Source organism: Musca autumnalis, unplaced genomic scaffold, assembly GCF_047663935.1.
Source record: "Musca autumnalis isolate F117 unplaced genomic scaffold, ASM4766393v1 scaffold_5, whole genome shotgun sequence".
In the NCBI taxonomy this organism is placed as follows: Eukaryota; Metazoa; Arthropoda; class Insecta; order Diptera; family Muscidae; genus Musca; species Musca autumnalis.
In genome coordinates this window covers 118,242,215-118,254,923 of record NW_027412088.1, presented here as the reverse complement: position 1 = coordinate 118,254,923, position 12,709 = coordinate 118,242,215, and the positions used below count along the sequence as shown (strand labels likewise).

The 12,709-nt window shown below is 34.7% G+C and overlaps 1 protein-coding gene across 1 annotated transcript in view; it reads right to left on the bottom strand.

Moving 5' to 3' along the window:
* Nucleotides 1-1,538: 1,538 nt before the first annotated feature.
* Pal2 (Peptidyl-alpha-hydroxyglycine-alpha-amidating lyase 2) overlaps nt 1,539-12,709 on the bottom strand; it is a 63,140-nt gene continuing 51,969 nt past the window's right edge. Inside the window, exons 6-7 of the mRNA XM_073988581.1 lie at nt 2,184-2,283; nt 1,539-1,958 (exon numbers count right to left, since the gene is read on the bottom strand). Of these exons, the coding sequence (XP_073844682.1) occupies nt 1,655-1,958; nt 2,184-2,283 (404 nt within the window). The 3' untranslated portion in view covers nt 1,539-1,654. The remainder of the gene's footprint in view (nt 1,959-2,183; nt 2,284-12,709) is intronic.

Genomic DNA, 12,709 nt, shown 5'->3' with positions numbered 1-12,709 from the left:
AAGTGAGTAAGTTATTAAATTCTGATTTCCTTATTTTTGTGTTTTCCAATAATAAAAATATAAATAAATAAAAATAAAAAGAAAAAATAAATTTATAACTTCGTTTTCTTAAAAAATATTATTTTAAAAAAATGTACTGAGGGTGTGCTTTAGTTTTGACCGACACTGTATATGAGAGCTATATCTATACATACATATATGAACCGATATCAACCAAATTTGGCAGATTAGTTTCTAGGCCGATTATAAACATCTGCACTAAATTTCAAAGGTCTAGCTTGCCCCTGTGATTATTTGCCTCAAAACACTGACTTTGGCCCCACAGTGAATTGGTTTGAGAGTTACGAATTTAAACACCAAGAATAATTTCAGATTACAGAACCTTGTGTACAGAGTTTCACCATAGACTAATGAAAGTATAGACAGAGAAATCTTCTCACCTAAATTCTCTCACTGAGTGTGAATTGAGTCAGTCAGCTATGCACTCAATTTTAAAAATAAATTTTTAAACTATTTTATCTGGTAAAAGATAATATTTTGGTATTATTTGGCCGGATCTACATCCTCATATAAAAATATTCAACAAAATATTGCAATTTACCACAAAACATTGTGCAATTGAGTGAGATGTCTGCGTAGTTTCCGTTTGGGCGACATCTACAAAAAACAAGAACACTAAAATTTCTCTGTCCATACTTTTATTATTCTATGGCTTCACCCCATTCACACCTCTTACCTATAAACTCAACAATTTGTACAAATTTTCAGTAACTTCTTGTAATCGGCTAAGGTCTTCTTCATTGTACTGTAGAGCAGGTATCGGCACCAATACAAATGCATTGTTTGCGGCCTCACGCATACGACTCTCTCTCGCTCTCTCCACAAACAGCGTGTGCGTTAATGCATTGCTAAAATTAAAAATCATTGAAACAACCGACAACAGAACCTTCTTCTTTGACTTCTGAACGAAGACTGAGAGGTGGTTGTTCTGTTGTTATTCTCATCAAGGGCACGTGTGCCCCTTTTTGCCGGACATTGCTGTAGAGCAGCATTCGGCACACAACAACAACAATTTGAGCAAACACTGCTGACAGTGCATTGTTTTTCAATTAGTGAGTGGAGAGAGAAGCTCTCTTTGCTTGCTCGCGAGTAAAGAGGTGCCGAATTCCGCTGTAGAGTAAACTAACAACATCCAGTAACAATTTGTACAAATCTTGAGTAAACGAACACACATATTTTCATGTTAATGAAAATGTTCATAGTCTGGCTTATATTTCAAATAAATCTTCATAAAGAAGGTTAACCCAGCAAAGAGCTATAATATAAACAGCTTCTTTCTGGGTTAACCTTCTTTATGAAGATTTATTTGAAATACATATAGCAATGGAATTGACATTTGAAACCCAGTGGGTTTGTTAAATCCGGTTATATATAAACGTACTATAAGACTTACAGAAAATACCAGAGATGGGAGTCCGAAATTATAAATGATGTTACCTTTAAAAATTGTTTTTCGAATTCGTTAACAAAGAACACTATTGGATATACATTAAATTTATTTAACATAAGAGTGTGTATCATACATTACTACATATTTTTTTACATACATACATATGTTCATGACAGAGTTTTTGTCATGTTTAAGTTTCATAATCTAAACCAATACATATTTCCAGATACGATTGGTTTGATGATTTGTACCTATTTCTGTGACGTATAAAGCCGAACCATTCACGCTAACTGCAATCGAGTGGGGATTTTTGAAATCTCCCCAATGACCAATAATGGTTTCAGAGCGAGGGTCTAAAGTGAAGCCTCTTACTGGTAACATTGAAGTAGGCCCATTTACAGCATATACGAAATTTCCATAAGCTGCAACTCCGAACACCCTACCAAAATCAGGCTCTTGAATGGTAGCAGAAGGTAGACCTTCTCCCTGAGATGACTTTAATCCAGCCCTGCAATTATATTTATTTAAACAATGTAATGCTTGATTTACATTTACGAAATCCACCCGATTTCAACTGTCAATTCCTTTGCGTATACGTCAAATGAAAACTGATCTGAAATCAATTGGATTTCATTTGTCGTTTAAGCAATGGAATTGACAGTTGAAATCGAGTGGATTTCGTAAATCTAAACTTACTACAAGTGATGTGATGAATATATACACTTTTACTTACTTGGGACAAACAACTCTCATATTTTCACGATCAGCAATACAGAGAAGATCCAGTTGTTCCAAAAGAGTAATAGCATGAGGTACTTGCAGGGACAAGAATTCTAAATATTTGAAGAAATAAATTTATTATAACAACAATATGCTTATGTGTGTAAGTGTAAAATGTTAAAATATTAATAATTACTTTTATAATAAATTGCTCTATTCCAGAACCTGCAAAAATCATCCATTTTTTTTAATTTTTTACAAATTTTTAAAAATAAATGTTGTAAATAGTGGGCTCAAGGCATATCGACCAGGTAGTGGCATCGACATATTTGTAATATGTTATTTCAAAATATTCTTTATGTTGTTGGCGAAATTACAACATAAATATTTTTTATAAAGGGATTTGACACTTCATATTCGAACAGCTGGTGTGATACCACTACCTTGGTAATTGTGTCATGAGTGGGCTCTTGCAGGTTCTGGAACAGAGGACATATGTACATATGTACATAAATGACATAGAAATATAAGTATAGGAAAACTCAATTGTTAACATTGTTAACCATAGACTCAAAGACGTATAGAATAGAAATAAAGACATGAACAAATGCATTTTCCAAAAACATGTGATAGTAGTTCCACATTTTGGTTACAGATGGCTAAACAACTTACTGGAATTGATAACGGCAATGTCAATCGCTTTTGATTCCCATTTATCCCCACAGAAAACATAAACGTTGTGTTTTGTGGCTAAAATTTGTTTCTTTACTTTTATTTGTTTTTTATTTAACAGCTATACCTAATTTAAGTCGTGACGTGCAAAAAATATTCACCTATCTACCACAACAACGGTCCCTGAGCGTCCGTATTACCCAAATACGTTGAATCCGAAATCCCATTTCAAACACAAAATCCGCGACCAAAACTTATTTAATTGTTTTCATTCGTAAAATAAATAATTTTCCCCTGCAATGAATTGTATTTCATGTTTTGTTGGGCTTTTGTTTTCAAAATACAAAACACACACATACATACATACATACATACAATAACATATCGTACGTTCTGTCAAAGTTGAAAATGTTCAACTTACAAAAAGTATACGCTCGACGTATTTCGGTAGTTCTCATAAGAATACATGTCGACACCTCCAAATAATAGTATGCTAAGTCTAAAAAGTGAGTTTTGCAGAAGAAGCTCTCAAAGTGTGGACATTTTTTGAACTTCACTACTATGCTAAGTCAATATTTGTTTATAACTTCGGTTCGGATTGACCGATTATTACTAAAATTTGACAGAATTTAAGTTAAAGGACGTTCGACACCTCCAAATAATAGTATGCTAATTCTGAACAGTGAGTTTTGCAGGACAAGCTCTAAAAGTTTGGAAATTTCTTTGGCTTTCAGTACTATGCTAAGTAAATATTTGTTTATAACTTCTGTTCGGATTGTCCGATTATTACCAAAACAGAATTTAAGTTAAAGGACGTTAAATATAAAAATGTAAAGAACTTGAAAACATGCTAAGTCGACTTAGCATACTATTGTTTGGAGGCGTCGATGTGTTCTACTTTTTTCACCACACACGCCCTGGGAATATGGTCGTATTTAGGCATAGCAGTAATAAAAAACAAAAGCGAATGCCGTCAAATTTAAGTTTAAATGTTTTTCTTGTCAATATTCCAATGAATAACAGTTTTCGTTTAACAGAATGTTGTTATGATATCGTAACAACAGAGGTTAACTCAACCTACAGTTAGTTTTTCACAATTGACTTTTCCCATCTTAGTATATTTACACATTTGACTTAGAACAAAATTATAGTCAATTTAGGCCGAAAATTTAGATAAAAACTTTAAAATGCCTGAAATCGTGTAGTACCGTTACATAAAGGCTATACCAAAACCTGAACTTATGTCCATAGTTTTTGGTGGGGAAGTTTCTGTACCAATGGGGTCTCCAAATGCCAATTTACAGCCAATTCTGGCTAAAAATGAAGATAAAATCCTTAAAACACTAGAAATCGGGTGGTACCACTATATGGGGGCTATATCAAAACATGGACCTATGTCAACAATTTTTGCTGGAGAAGTTTCTGTACCATTGGGGACTCCAAATGCCAAGTTACAGCCAATTCGGATTCGGCCTCAAAATGAAGATAAAATCCTCATAATCAAAGAATTGGGTGGTACCGCTATATGGAGGCTGTAGGAAAAATTGGGCCCATACATATATTGTCATCCAAATCTGAAAAGTGCAAAGTTTCAGTTCGATTGGTCAACTGCAACTGTGTGCAAAATGAGTTACCAGAGTTGAAATGCATGTTAAATAAAACTCCGTCAAAACACTGTAAAATGGACCAATCTTTGTTTTAATTTCATATTCATGTGTCATCCAAATCTGAAAAGTGTGCAAAGTTTTAGTCCGATTGGTCAACTGCAACTGTGTCAAAATTGAGTTACCAGATTTGAACTAAACGGACCAAAGCAAGTTAAATAAAACACTGTAAAAATGGCAATAACTATAAATTTAAGCTACTTATTATGGTAAAAGACAATATGTGGTTATTCCTGGCCGGATCTACATGCTCATATAAAACAGCGTTAATCACCACTGGGCTCGCGAGCCGTGTCTGTGTGAACACACACAATCTCAATTGTGGTGAGTTTGAACGTTACTCTCACCACCGATCATCTCCTTTGTTTTAGCAATGAATTAACGCACACGATGTTTATCTAGAGATGGATAGATAATCTCGTGTGTGTGCCCAACACAAACGCAGCGGTTGAATTTGTTGTTGCTGGTAAACACTGCATTAGTCTATGTCAGAATTCCGCAGACCTTTACTCGCGAGCAAACAAATAGAGCTTCTCTCTCTAGCCCATTAAAAACCACATACACAGAGTTTGATCATTTTTTGTTGTTGTGTGCCGATTGCTGGTCTATGGCTAAACCATAGATCAGTGTTAATCACCACTGGGCTCGCGAGCCGTGTCTGTGCGAACACACACAATCTCAATTGTGGTGAGTTTCAACGTTACTCCTACCACCGATCATCTTCTTTGTTTTAGCAATGAATTAACGCACCAGTGACCTGCAACCGGTGCCAATTTTATGAATTGCGGTAGACACAAGAAAAAGCGATACTAGTACGCACCACCACTCTCTTTTTTGCGTTAGAATGTAATCAATATTCTGTTGAAAGTCAAACACAAACATTGCTGATTCATATTTAACGCATTGTATGTAAAGACTTTACTGCTTCGTACAAATTACTACCTCTTGCTCGAATTGTTCGTGTTGACTTCGTTTCGAGTATACCATGGTCCAATTATAAAGGTACTCTCTCAAAAACAAATGATTTTGATTTGAGCTGTCAAAATTCATATTTGTCATTTGAATTCGCTGTGAGATAGAGAAATGTCAAACTGTAGAGAAACAGGTAGATGTATATCGAAAAAAGAAAACAAATCAACTTTATGTTGTACACGTAAAATGTCAACATTTGTTGTGTTTTGTATTAGAATTTATTTTACAATAACTTATTTTGGCAGTTAAAGATCGATCAGCTGGTATTTTCTGTTACGCCAAACGGAAAATGTTTTGTATGCATCTACCTTAATTGACAATAAAGAAATTCGCATCAAACATATTCCGTGTCGGCGAAAACAAATTTTTCGCCTTTGTTTATGAATTATAACATTTCAAATCTTTGTTTTTGTTTGAATTCGTTTGAGAGAGGACCTGTATAATTGGTCCATGGAGTATACTTTATGCTTACAACTAGCGAAAAGAAAAACAATCGAAAACACATAAAAAAATCTAAACGCATCAAATGAATCACAGTTATGTCCGCCTATGTACGTTGTCGTAACACCTAAACAAACGCATTCTCTGTTTAGCTAACACAGCCTTTGTATAACACAACAACACACCTCTCTCATAAATTCCCCATATTTGTAGGCAGCTATATTTAGACCCAGGTCAGGCAATTAGGCGCCCGTGTGCGCTCATTTAGCGTTACTCTCTCCACACACACAATTCAACCCATTGAAAAAGCATGCACTCACACAATGATGCCCCGTAAAGTATGCAATATAAAAGTATGGTGCCTGACCTGGATTTAGACAACTGTGCCGCTTTTGTTTTCAGTTCTCTCTTACTTTATGCCTTGTAGGATTACTACTCTCTCTTCATGTGGTGTTTGTTTGTACATTAACGATCACAGATTAGTATTTCGTAGATCACACACATTTATGAATGAATCAAACCGATTGTTTGAGATAAGAAATGCATTCTTGTGGTAGTCATTGGCGTATGCTGATTTTTGGTCAAATGAATGATTTGTTTACGAAATGATGCGATACACTACATAGTTGCGTTGATTCAACGCAGGCCTCTGCAGTATAGGTAATTTGCCCTGTTTTTGAGACAAAAATTAATAACAGCGGAATTAAAGGATTTTTTAACTTTTTAAATTATTTATATGTAAAAGTGATATAAAACAAAGATTTTTACAGATAAATTCGGATATAAGGAACAACGGTTATAAGCAACTACGTATATAACGAACAAAGCTATTTTTCCTAATGCCATTTTTATTAGTTTTCTTATACACAACAAATTGATGAAAACGATCACGGTAGTAAGTAAAACAAATTTTGCCCCCGCGAGTATATTTTCCAACGAATTGTTACTACAGTTTTGTATATTTTTTGAATATACTTTAATAACGACGAGTTCAGTACTCCCTTAAACCGTATCAATGATTAATATGTAATAGAGAGATAAAATAAAGCTTACTACTGCCTCACCGTTTATAGAAAACCACGGATATACCGAACAATTTGTCGCCATTACTAATTTTACTTGCAATGAAATTGTAAACACCAATATTTTTTACATTTATTGTTTATTTCCTCAAACCAAACTTCCACAATTTTAAGACTTTTTATTGAGAAGTAACCTAATAAAATCTCATAAATTTCCAAAAACGGGCAAAATCGGGTTTTGAAACCTAGTAATACCAATGCAGAAGACTTTCAGTAATGTGTTCTAGGTGGCAAAATCACGGCCAAACACGGCCAATTTAGTATAAGTCTATATGAAGTGAGTTTAAGAAAAATAAAATATTTATTTCTGACTTTTTGTGTTTTTTGGTCCCTACACAAAATGTTTAAGCTATATTATAAATTAAATAAATTCCTCTCGCAATTGCCAATATATTCCATTTTACATATATTTATACTAGCAAAGTGCCCGCAACTCCGTATGTGGAAAGGATATAAAAAATATAAACAATATATAATATGGAAATTGCGAACACTGAAAATGTTGGTGCACTAATACCAATTTTAATCAATATTAATTTTTATTTTAGTACTGTGCGTACCCCTTTAATTCGATTCTCAAAAAGGTCAACCGTATCTCACCCTTACACATTAACAACGTTGCACACCAATACTCACTTTTACTCCAAAAAAAATACAGATTCCAGCACTGTCCCTTCACCCAAAAACAAACTGAGTACCATTAAGTACTTTAAGTGTAAAATAATTACAAAAAAATTAAAGTAATCTTAATTCTAAGTCTCAGGATTCCAGCTGTATCCGTTCGTCCAATTCCTAATTGTACCAAACATATTATTATTTCGCACTCTTCGTATCCACAAGTAAGATTTTCCTAAACTACCTCAATCCTTCACTTTAACAGTAATCTTAATTCCAAATTTCAGGATTCCAGCTCTATCCGTTAAAACAAATCCAAATTTTACCATATTTGGAACAATTTAGAACTTTTGTACCCATAAATACGAATTTTTAAAACTTCATCAATACAACAGGGATGCAATAATTATAATTTCAAATTGCAGGAATCCACCGCTATCCGTTCACCTAAATCCAAATAGTACCAAATTTAGTACTTTTCGTACCCATAAGTACGATTTTTCAAAACTACCCGAATCCTACTCTTCGACTGTAATCGTAATTCCAAATTTCAAGATTCCAGCTCTACTAATTCACCCAAATCCAAGTTGTACCAAATTTAGTACCATTTAGTACTCTTCATATCCATAAGTACGAATTTCCAAAACTACCTTAATCCTACACTCCAACAGCATTCTCCAAATTGCGGGATTCCAGCTCTATCCGTTCACCCAAATCCCCATTGTTCCAAATTTAGTACCATTTAAAATATTTCGTTCCCATAAGTACGATATTCCAAACCTACTTCAATCCTACACTCCAGCAGAAATCTCAATTCCACATTTCAGGATTCCAGCTTTATACGTTCACCCAAATCCCCATTGTACCAAATTGAGTACCATTTAGTACCTTTCGTACACCCATAGTTTCCAAAAACTCTTTAGTACATCTCTCTTACTCTATTCATTCACCCAAATCCAAACTGTCCTAAATTTAGTACTTTTCGTACCCATAAGGACGAATTTCCAAAACTTCCACAATCCTAAACTCCACCAGTAATCTCAATTCCAAATTTCGAGATTCCAGCTCTATCCGTTTACCAAAATCCCCATTGCACCAAATTTAGTACCATTTAGTATTTTTCATATACATAAGTAAGAATTTTCCAAACTTCCCCAATCGTACACTCCAACAGTAATCTCAATTCCAAATTTCAGGTTTTAGCTGTATCCGTTCACCCAAATCAATATTGTACCAAAAATGTAGTACCATTTAGTACATAAGAGCGAATTTTCAAAACTACCTCAATCCTACACTCCACCAGTTATCCAAATTTCGAGATTCCAGCTCTTTCCGATCACCCAAATCCCCATTGTACCAAATTTAGTACTTTTCGTACACATAAGTGTGAGTTTTCCCAACCATCTCCTTTTAGAAGCACCACTTTCCAACCTTGATTTCCATATCAAATTCTATGATTCTAGCTATATCCGTTCAAAATATACAATTGGTAGATACTAAATTTTGTAAATTTTAGTACTTTTCGTACACTTAGTACACCCTACACCCTTACAGTAATCTTAATTCAAAACATCAGGTTTCAAGCTCTATTCGCTCGCCCAAATCCAAGTTGTACCAAATTTAGTACCAATTAGTCCTTTCCGTACCTATAAGTACGAATATCTAACACTACCTCAATCGTACACTTCAAAAGTAATCTTAATTCCAAATTTCAGTATTCCAGCTCTATCCTTTCACACAAATCCCCATTGTACCAAATTTAGTACCATTTATAACTTTTCGTTCCCATAAGTACGATTTTTCAAAACTACTTCAATCCTACACTCCAACAGAAATCTCAATTCCACATTTCAGGATTCCAGCTTTATCTGTTCACCCAAATACCCATTATACCAAATTGAGTACCATTTAGTACTTTTCGTACACTAATAGTTTCCAAAAACCCTTTAGTACATCTCTCTCACTCTATCCATTCACCCAAATCCAAACTGCTCTAAATTTAGTACCATTTAGTACTTTTCGTACCCATAACTATGAATTTCCAAAACTTCCACAATCCTAAACTCCACCAGTAATCTCAATTCCAAATTTCGAGATTCCAGCTCTATCCGTTTACCCAAATCCCCATTGTACCAAATTTAGTACATTTAGTACTTTCCGTTGCCACAAGTATGAATTTCCAAAACTTAGGCGTGTCGCCCAGCGCGATGAAAACAGTCGCGGCGATAGTCGCAGAAGTCACCCTGAAGTGACCTCCGTTGTGAAAAAATGAACCACGCCGGCGTGTCGTCTTAGAAGTCACTTCATCGACACTTCTAGAAGATCATATCCGCGATAGTTCTAGAAATTAAAAAAAAATATTTTTTTCTATTTTTTATTTTAATTTTTATTATTTATTTTTTTATTTTTCTTCTCTTTTAGAGAAATTATTCTTTGCAATTTCGCATACATTACTTTTGTAATTTTAAAAATGTTATGTTTTGTTGCCTGACTTGAGAAGCGAACCCGGAACTTCAGAGTACAAAGCGAGTATGCTTACTACTGCACCACCGCCTCATATAATCATCAGATAGAAAATGTTCTATATTTGTTCAAATGTGTTAAATCATTAAATAAATGTAAACAATCGCCTTGGAAGTCACTCCGAAGGGTCGGCATACGCGATAAAACGTAATCACAATAAGACTATAGAAATAGTTTGTGTAATTCACCAACGATCTTCCTTGGCGTGTCTCCGGAGTGACCTGTTAGGCGAGGGATTGCGGAACTCACTTCCAATTGCTGGCAGGGTTGTGATTACGTTTTATGCCGACACTTCAGAGTGACTTCCAAGGCGATTGTTTACATTTATTTAATGATTCAACACATTTGAACAAATATAGAACATTTTCTATCTGATGATTATATGAGGCGGTGGTGCAGTGGTAAGCATACTCGCTTTGCACTCTGAAGGTCCGGGTTCGCTTCTCAAGTCAGGCAAAAAAACAACATCACATTTTTAAAAAACAAAATTAATGTAGGCGGAAATTGCAGAGATGAAAAATAAAAAAAATAAATATAAATAGAATTTTTTTTTAATTTCTAGAACTATCGCGGAAATGATCTTCTAGAAGTGTCGCTGGAGTGACTACCAAGACGGCACGCCGGCGTGGTTCATTTCTTCACAACGGAGGTCACTTCAGGGTGACTTCTGTGACTATCGCCGCGACAGTTTTCATCGGCCTGGGCGACACGCCTAAGTCACTTCCGCGATAGTTTTTCCTTGCAGAGTGCTGGTGAACACTGCCATAGATGAACAAAATGAGCACTCGCCGTTACGTTTTCGTACGATTCACCATACAAATGCCCTCTTCTTGTTCGTCATTGGGTTAAACTCTGTTGTTACGACATTATAGCATTGTCAGTGATTTTAACCGCTAAAACAAATACTAATGGACTGGAAAGACTGGATTACAATTATGAGTTCAAATATTTTTATATATCGTCACCATAAATGCCGGAAGACGTAACCCACAAAAATAAAACTTTACAGGAGAAACAAAAAACGTTATAAAATAAAAACGGTGTTATAAAATATCGAATATTTTTAGTATCGTGTTTTAAGACAGAGAAGAAATATATTTTTGGAAAAAAATTAAATTTTTTTCCAGAATGTTAGAAGCTGTGTGGGTTACGGACCAAAACAAGTTAAATAAAACACTGTAAAAATGGCAATAACTACAAATTTAAGCTACTTATTATGGTAAAAGACAATAGGTGTGTACGATAACTTTCCCAGCAATAATTACTCAGTCAGTTCCAGCAACCTCTCTCAGTGAATTTTACTCTCTCAAGCAAGAAAAATTGCAGAAAGTTATCGAACAGCATTTTGCAAAAACTTGCAAGAAAGTCAGCTGTTTCCGAAAATGTATGAAATTTGTTTTTGTTTCTTTTGATATTTTAAACCAAACGGAACAAAAACATACATTTTAAAATTGCACTTTACTTATTTAATGCTTTAATCCTATCCACAACGCTTTAGAATCTAAAAAAATGTGCAATCGTGAAATTTTCTTGGTCGAAAATGTTAACATTTCGATTTGTTTACATTGAACATGTGATTAAAAGTCAGCTGATCAGACTTGCAAATTTTTGCGGGACAAATTTTCCCAGCAAAAATTTGCAAGTTCTCAGTCACAAAACTCTCCAAAAATCTCTCCAAACTCGCTCTCTTTTGCTGGATAATTTTGTTATCAAACAGCATTCAGCAAAAATTTGTACGAATTTGTACAAATTATTGGGTTATCGTACACACCTAATATGTGGTTATTCCTGGCCGGATCTACATGCTCATATAAAACAGCGTTAATCACCACTGGGCTCGCGAGCCGTGTCTGTGTGAACACACACAATCAGGGATGCCAGATAAGTTTGGTCGAAAATCGGCACTTTTCGGGTGCCAAAATCGGCAAAATCGGCAAAAAATTTTCAAAATCGGCAAAAAATCGGCAAATTAAAGAACATTTATTTCAGTTCAAATTATCGCTTTATTTAATAAGCATAAGTTTAAAAAATAACATTTTAAGTACAACAAAACCATTAACAATTTATAAACCAAGGCAACAATTCAAAATATGTATGAAAATAAATGGTTTTACCATATGCGTAAGTAGTACATATATATTTATAAGTACGTGTATATATGAGATCAATATATTTTCAATTCAGTCAAGCTAAACAAAACGTATACAAATATTGTCTTAAGATGATAATTAATAAGGTGATTGTTTATATACCCTCAGCATTTATGCTAACGAGGGTATATAAACTTTCATACGGGCAAAATGTGCCTCATCGAAATAATGGTTTTAGACCCCAAGTATGTTTGGACTAAATGTGTTTCAGACAATTTGGAGTCGCCCGTCTGTATGTCTGACTGGGTATGGGGCATGCATGGGCATTATCGGTCAACTCCTTCAGGTACCTCTCCCACAAAAGTTCGAAAATATTTGGTCCATACTTTGCACATCGTGAAATGTCTACCAGACTTAGATGAGGTTCCAATACGCACTCAATCGGTCCACTCCTTCGGGAACCTTCCACACAAAATTTCG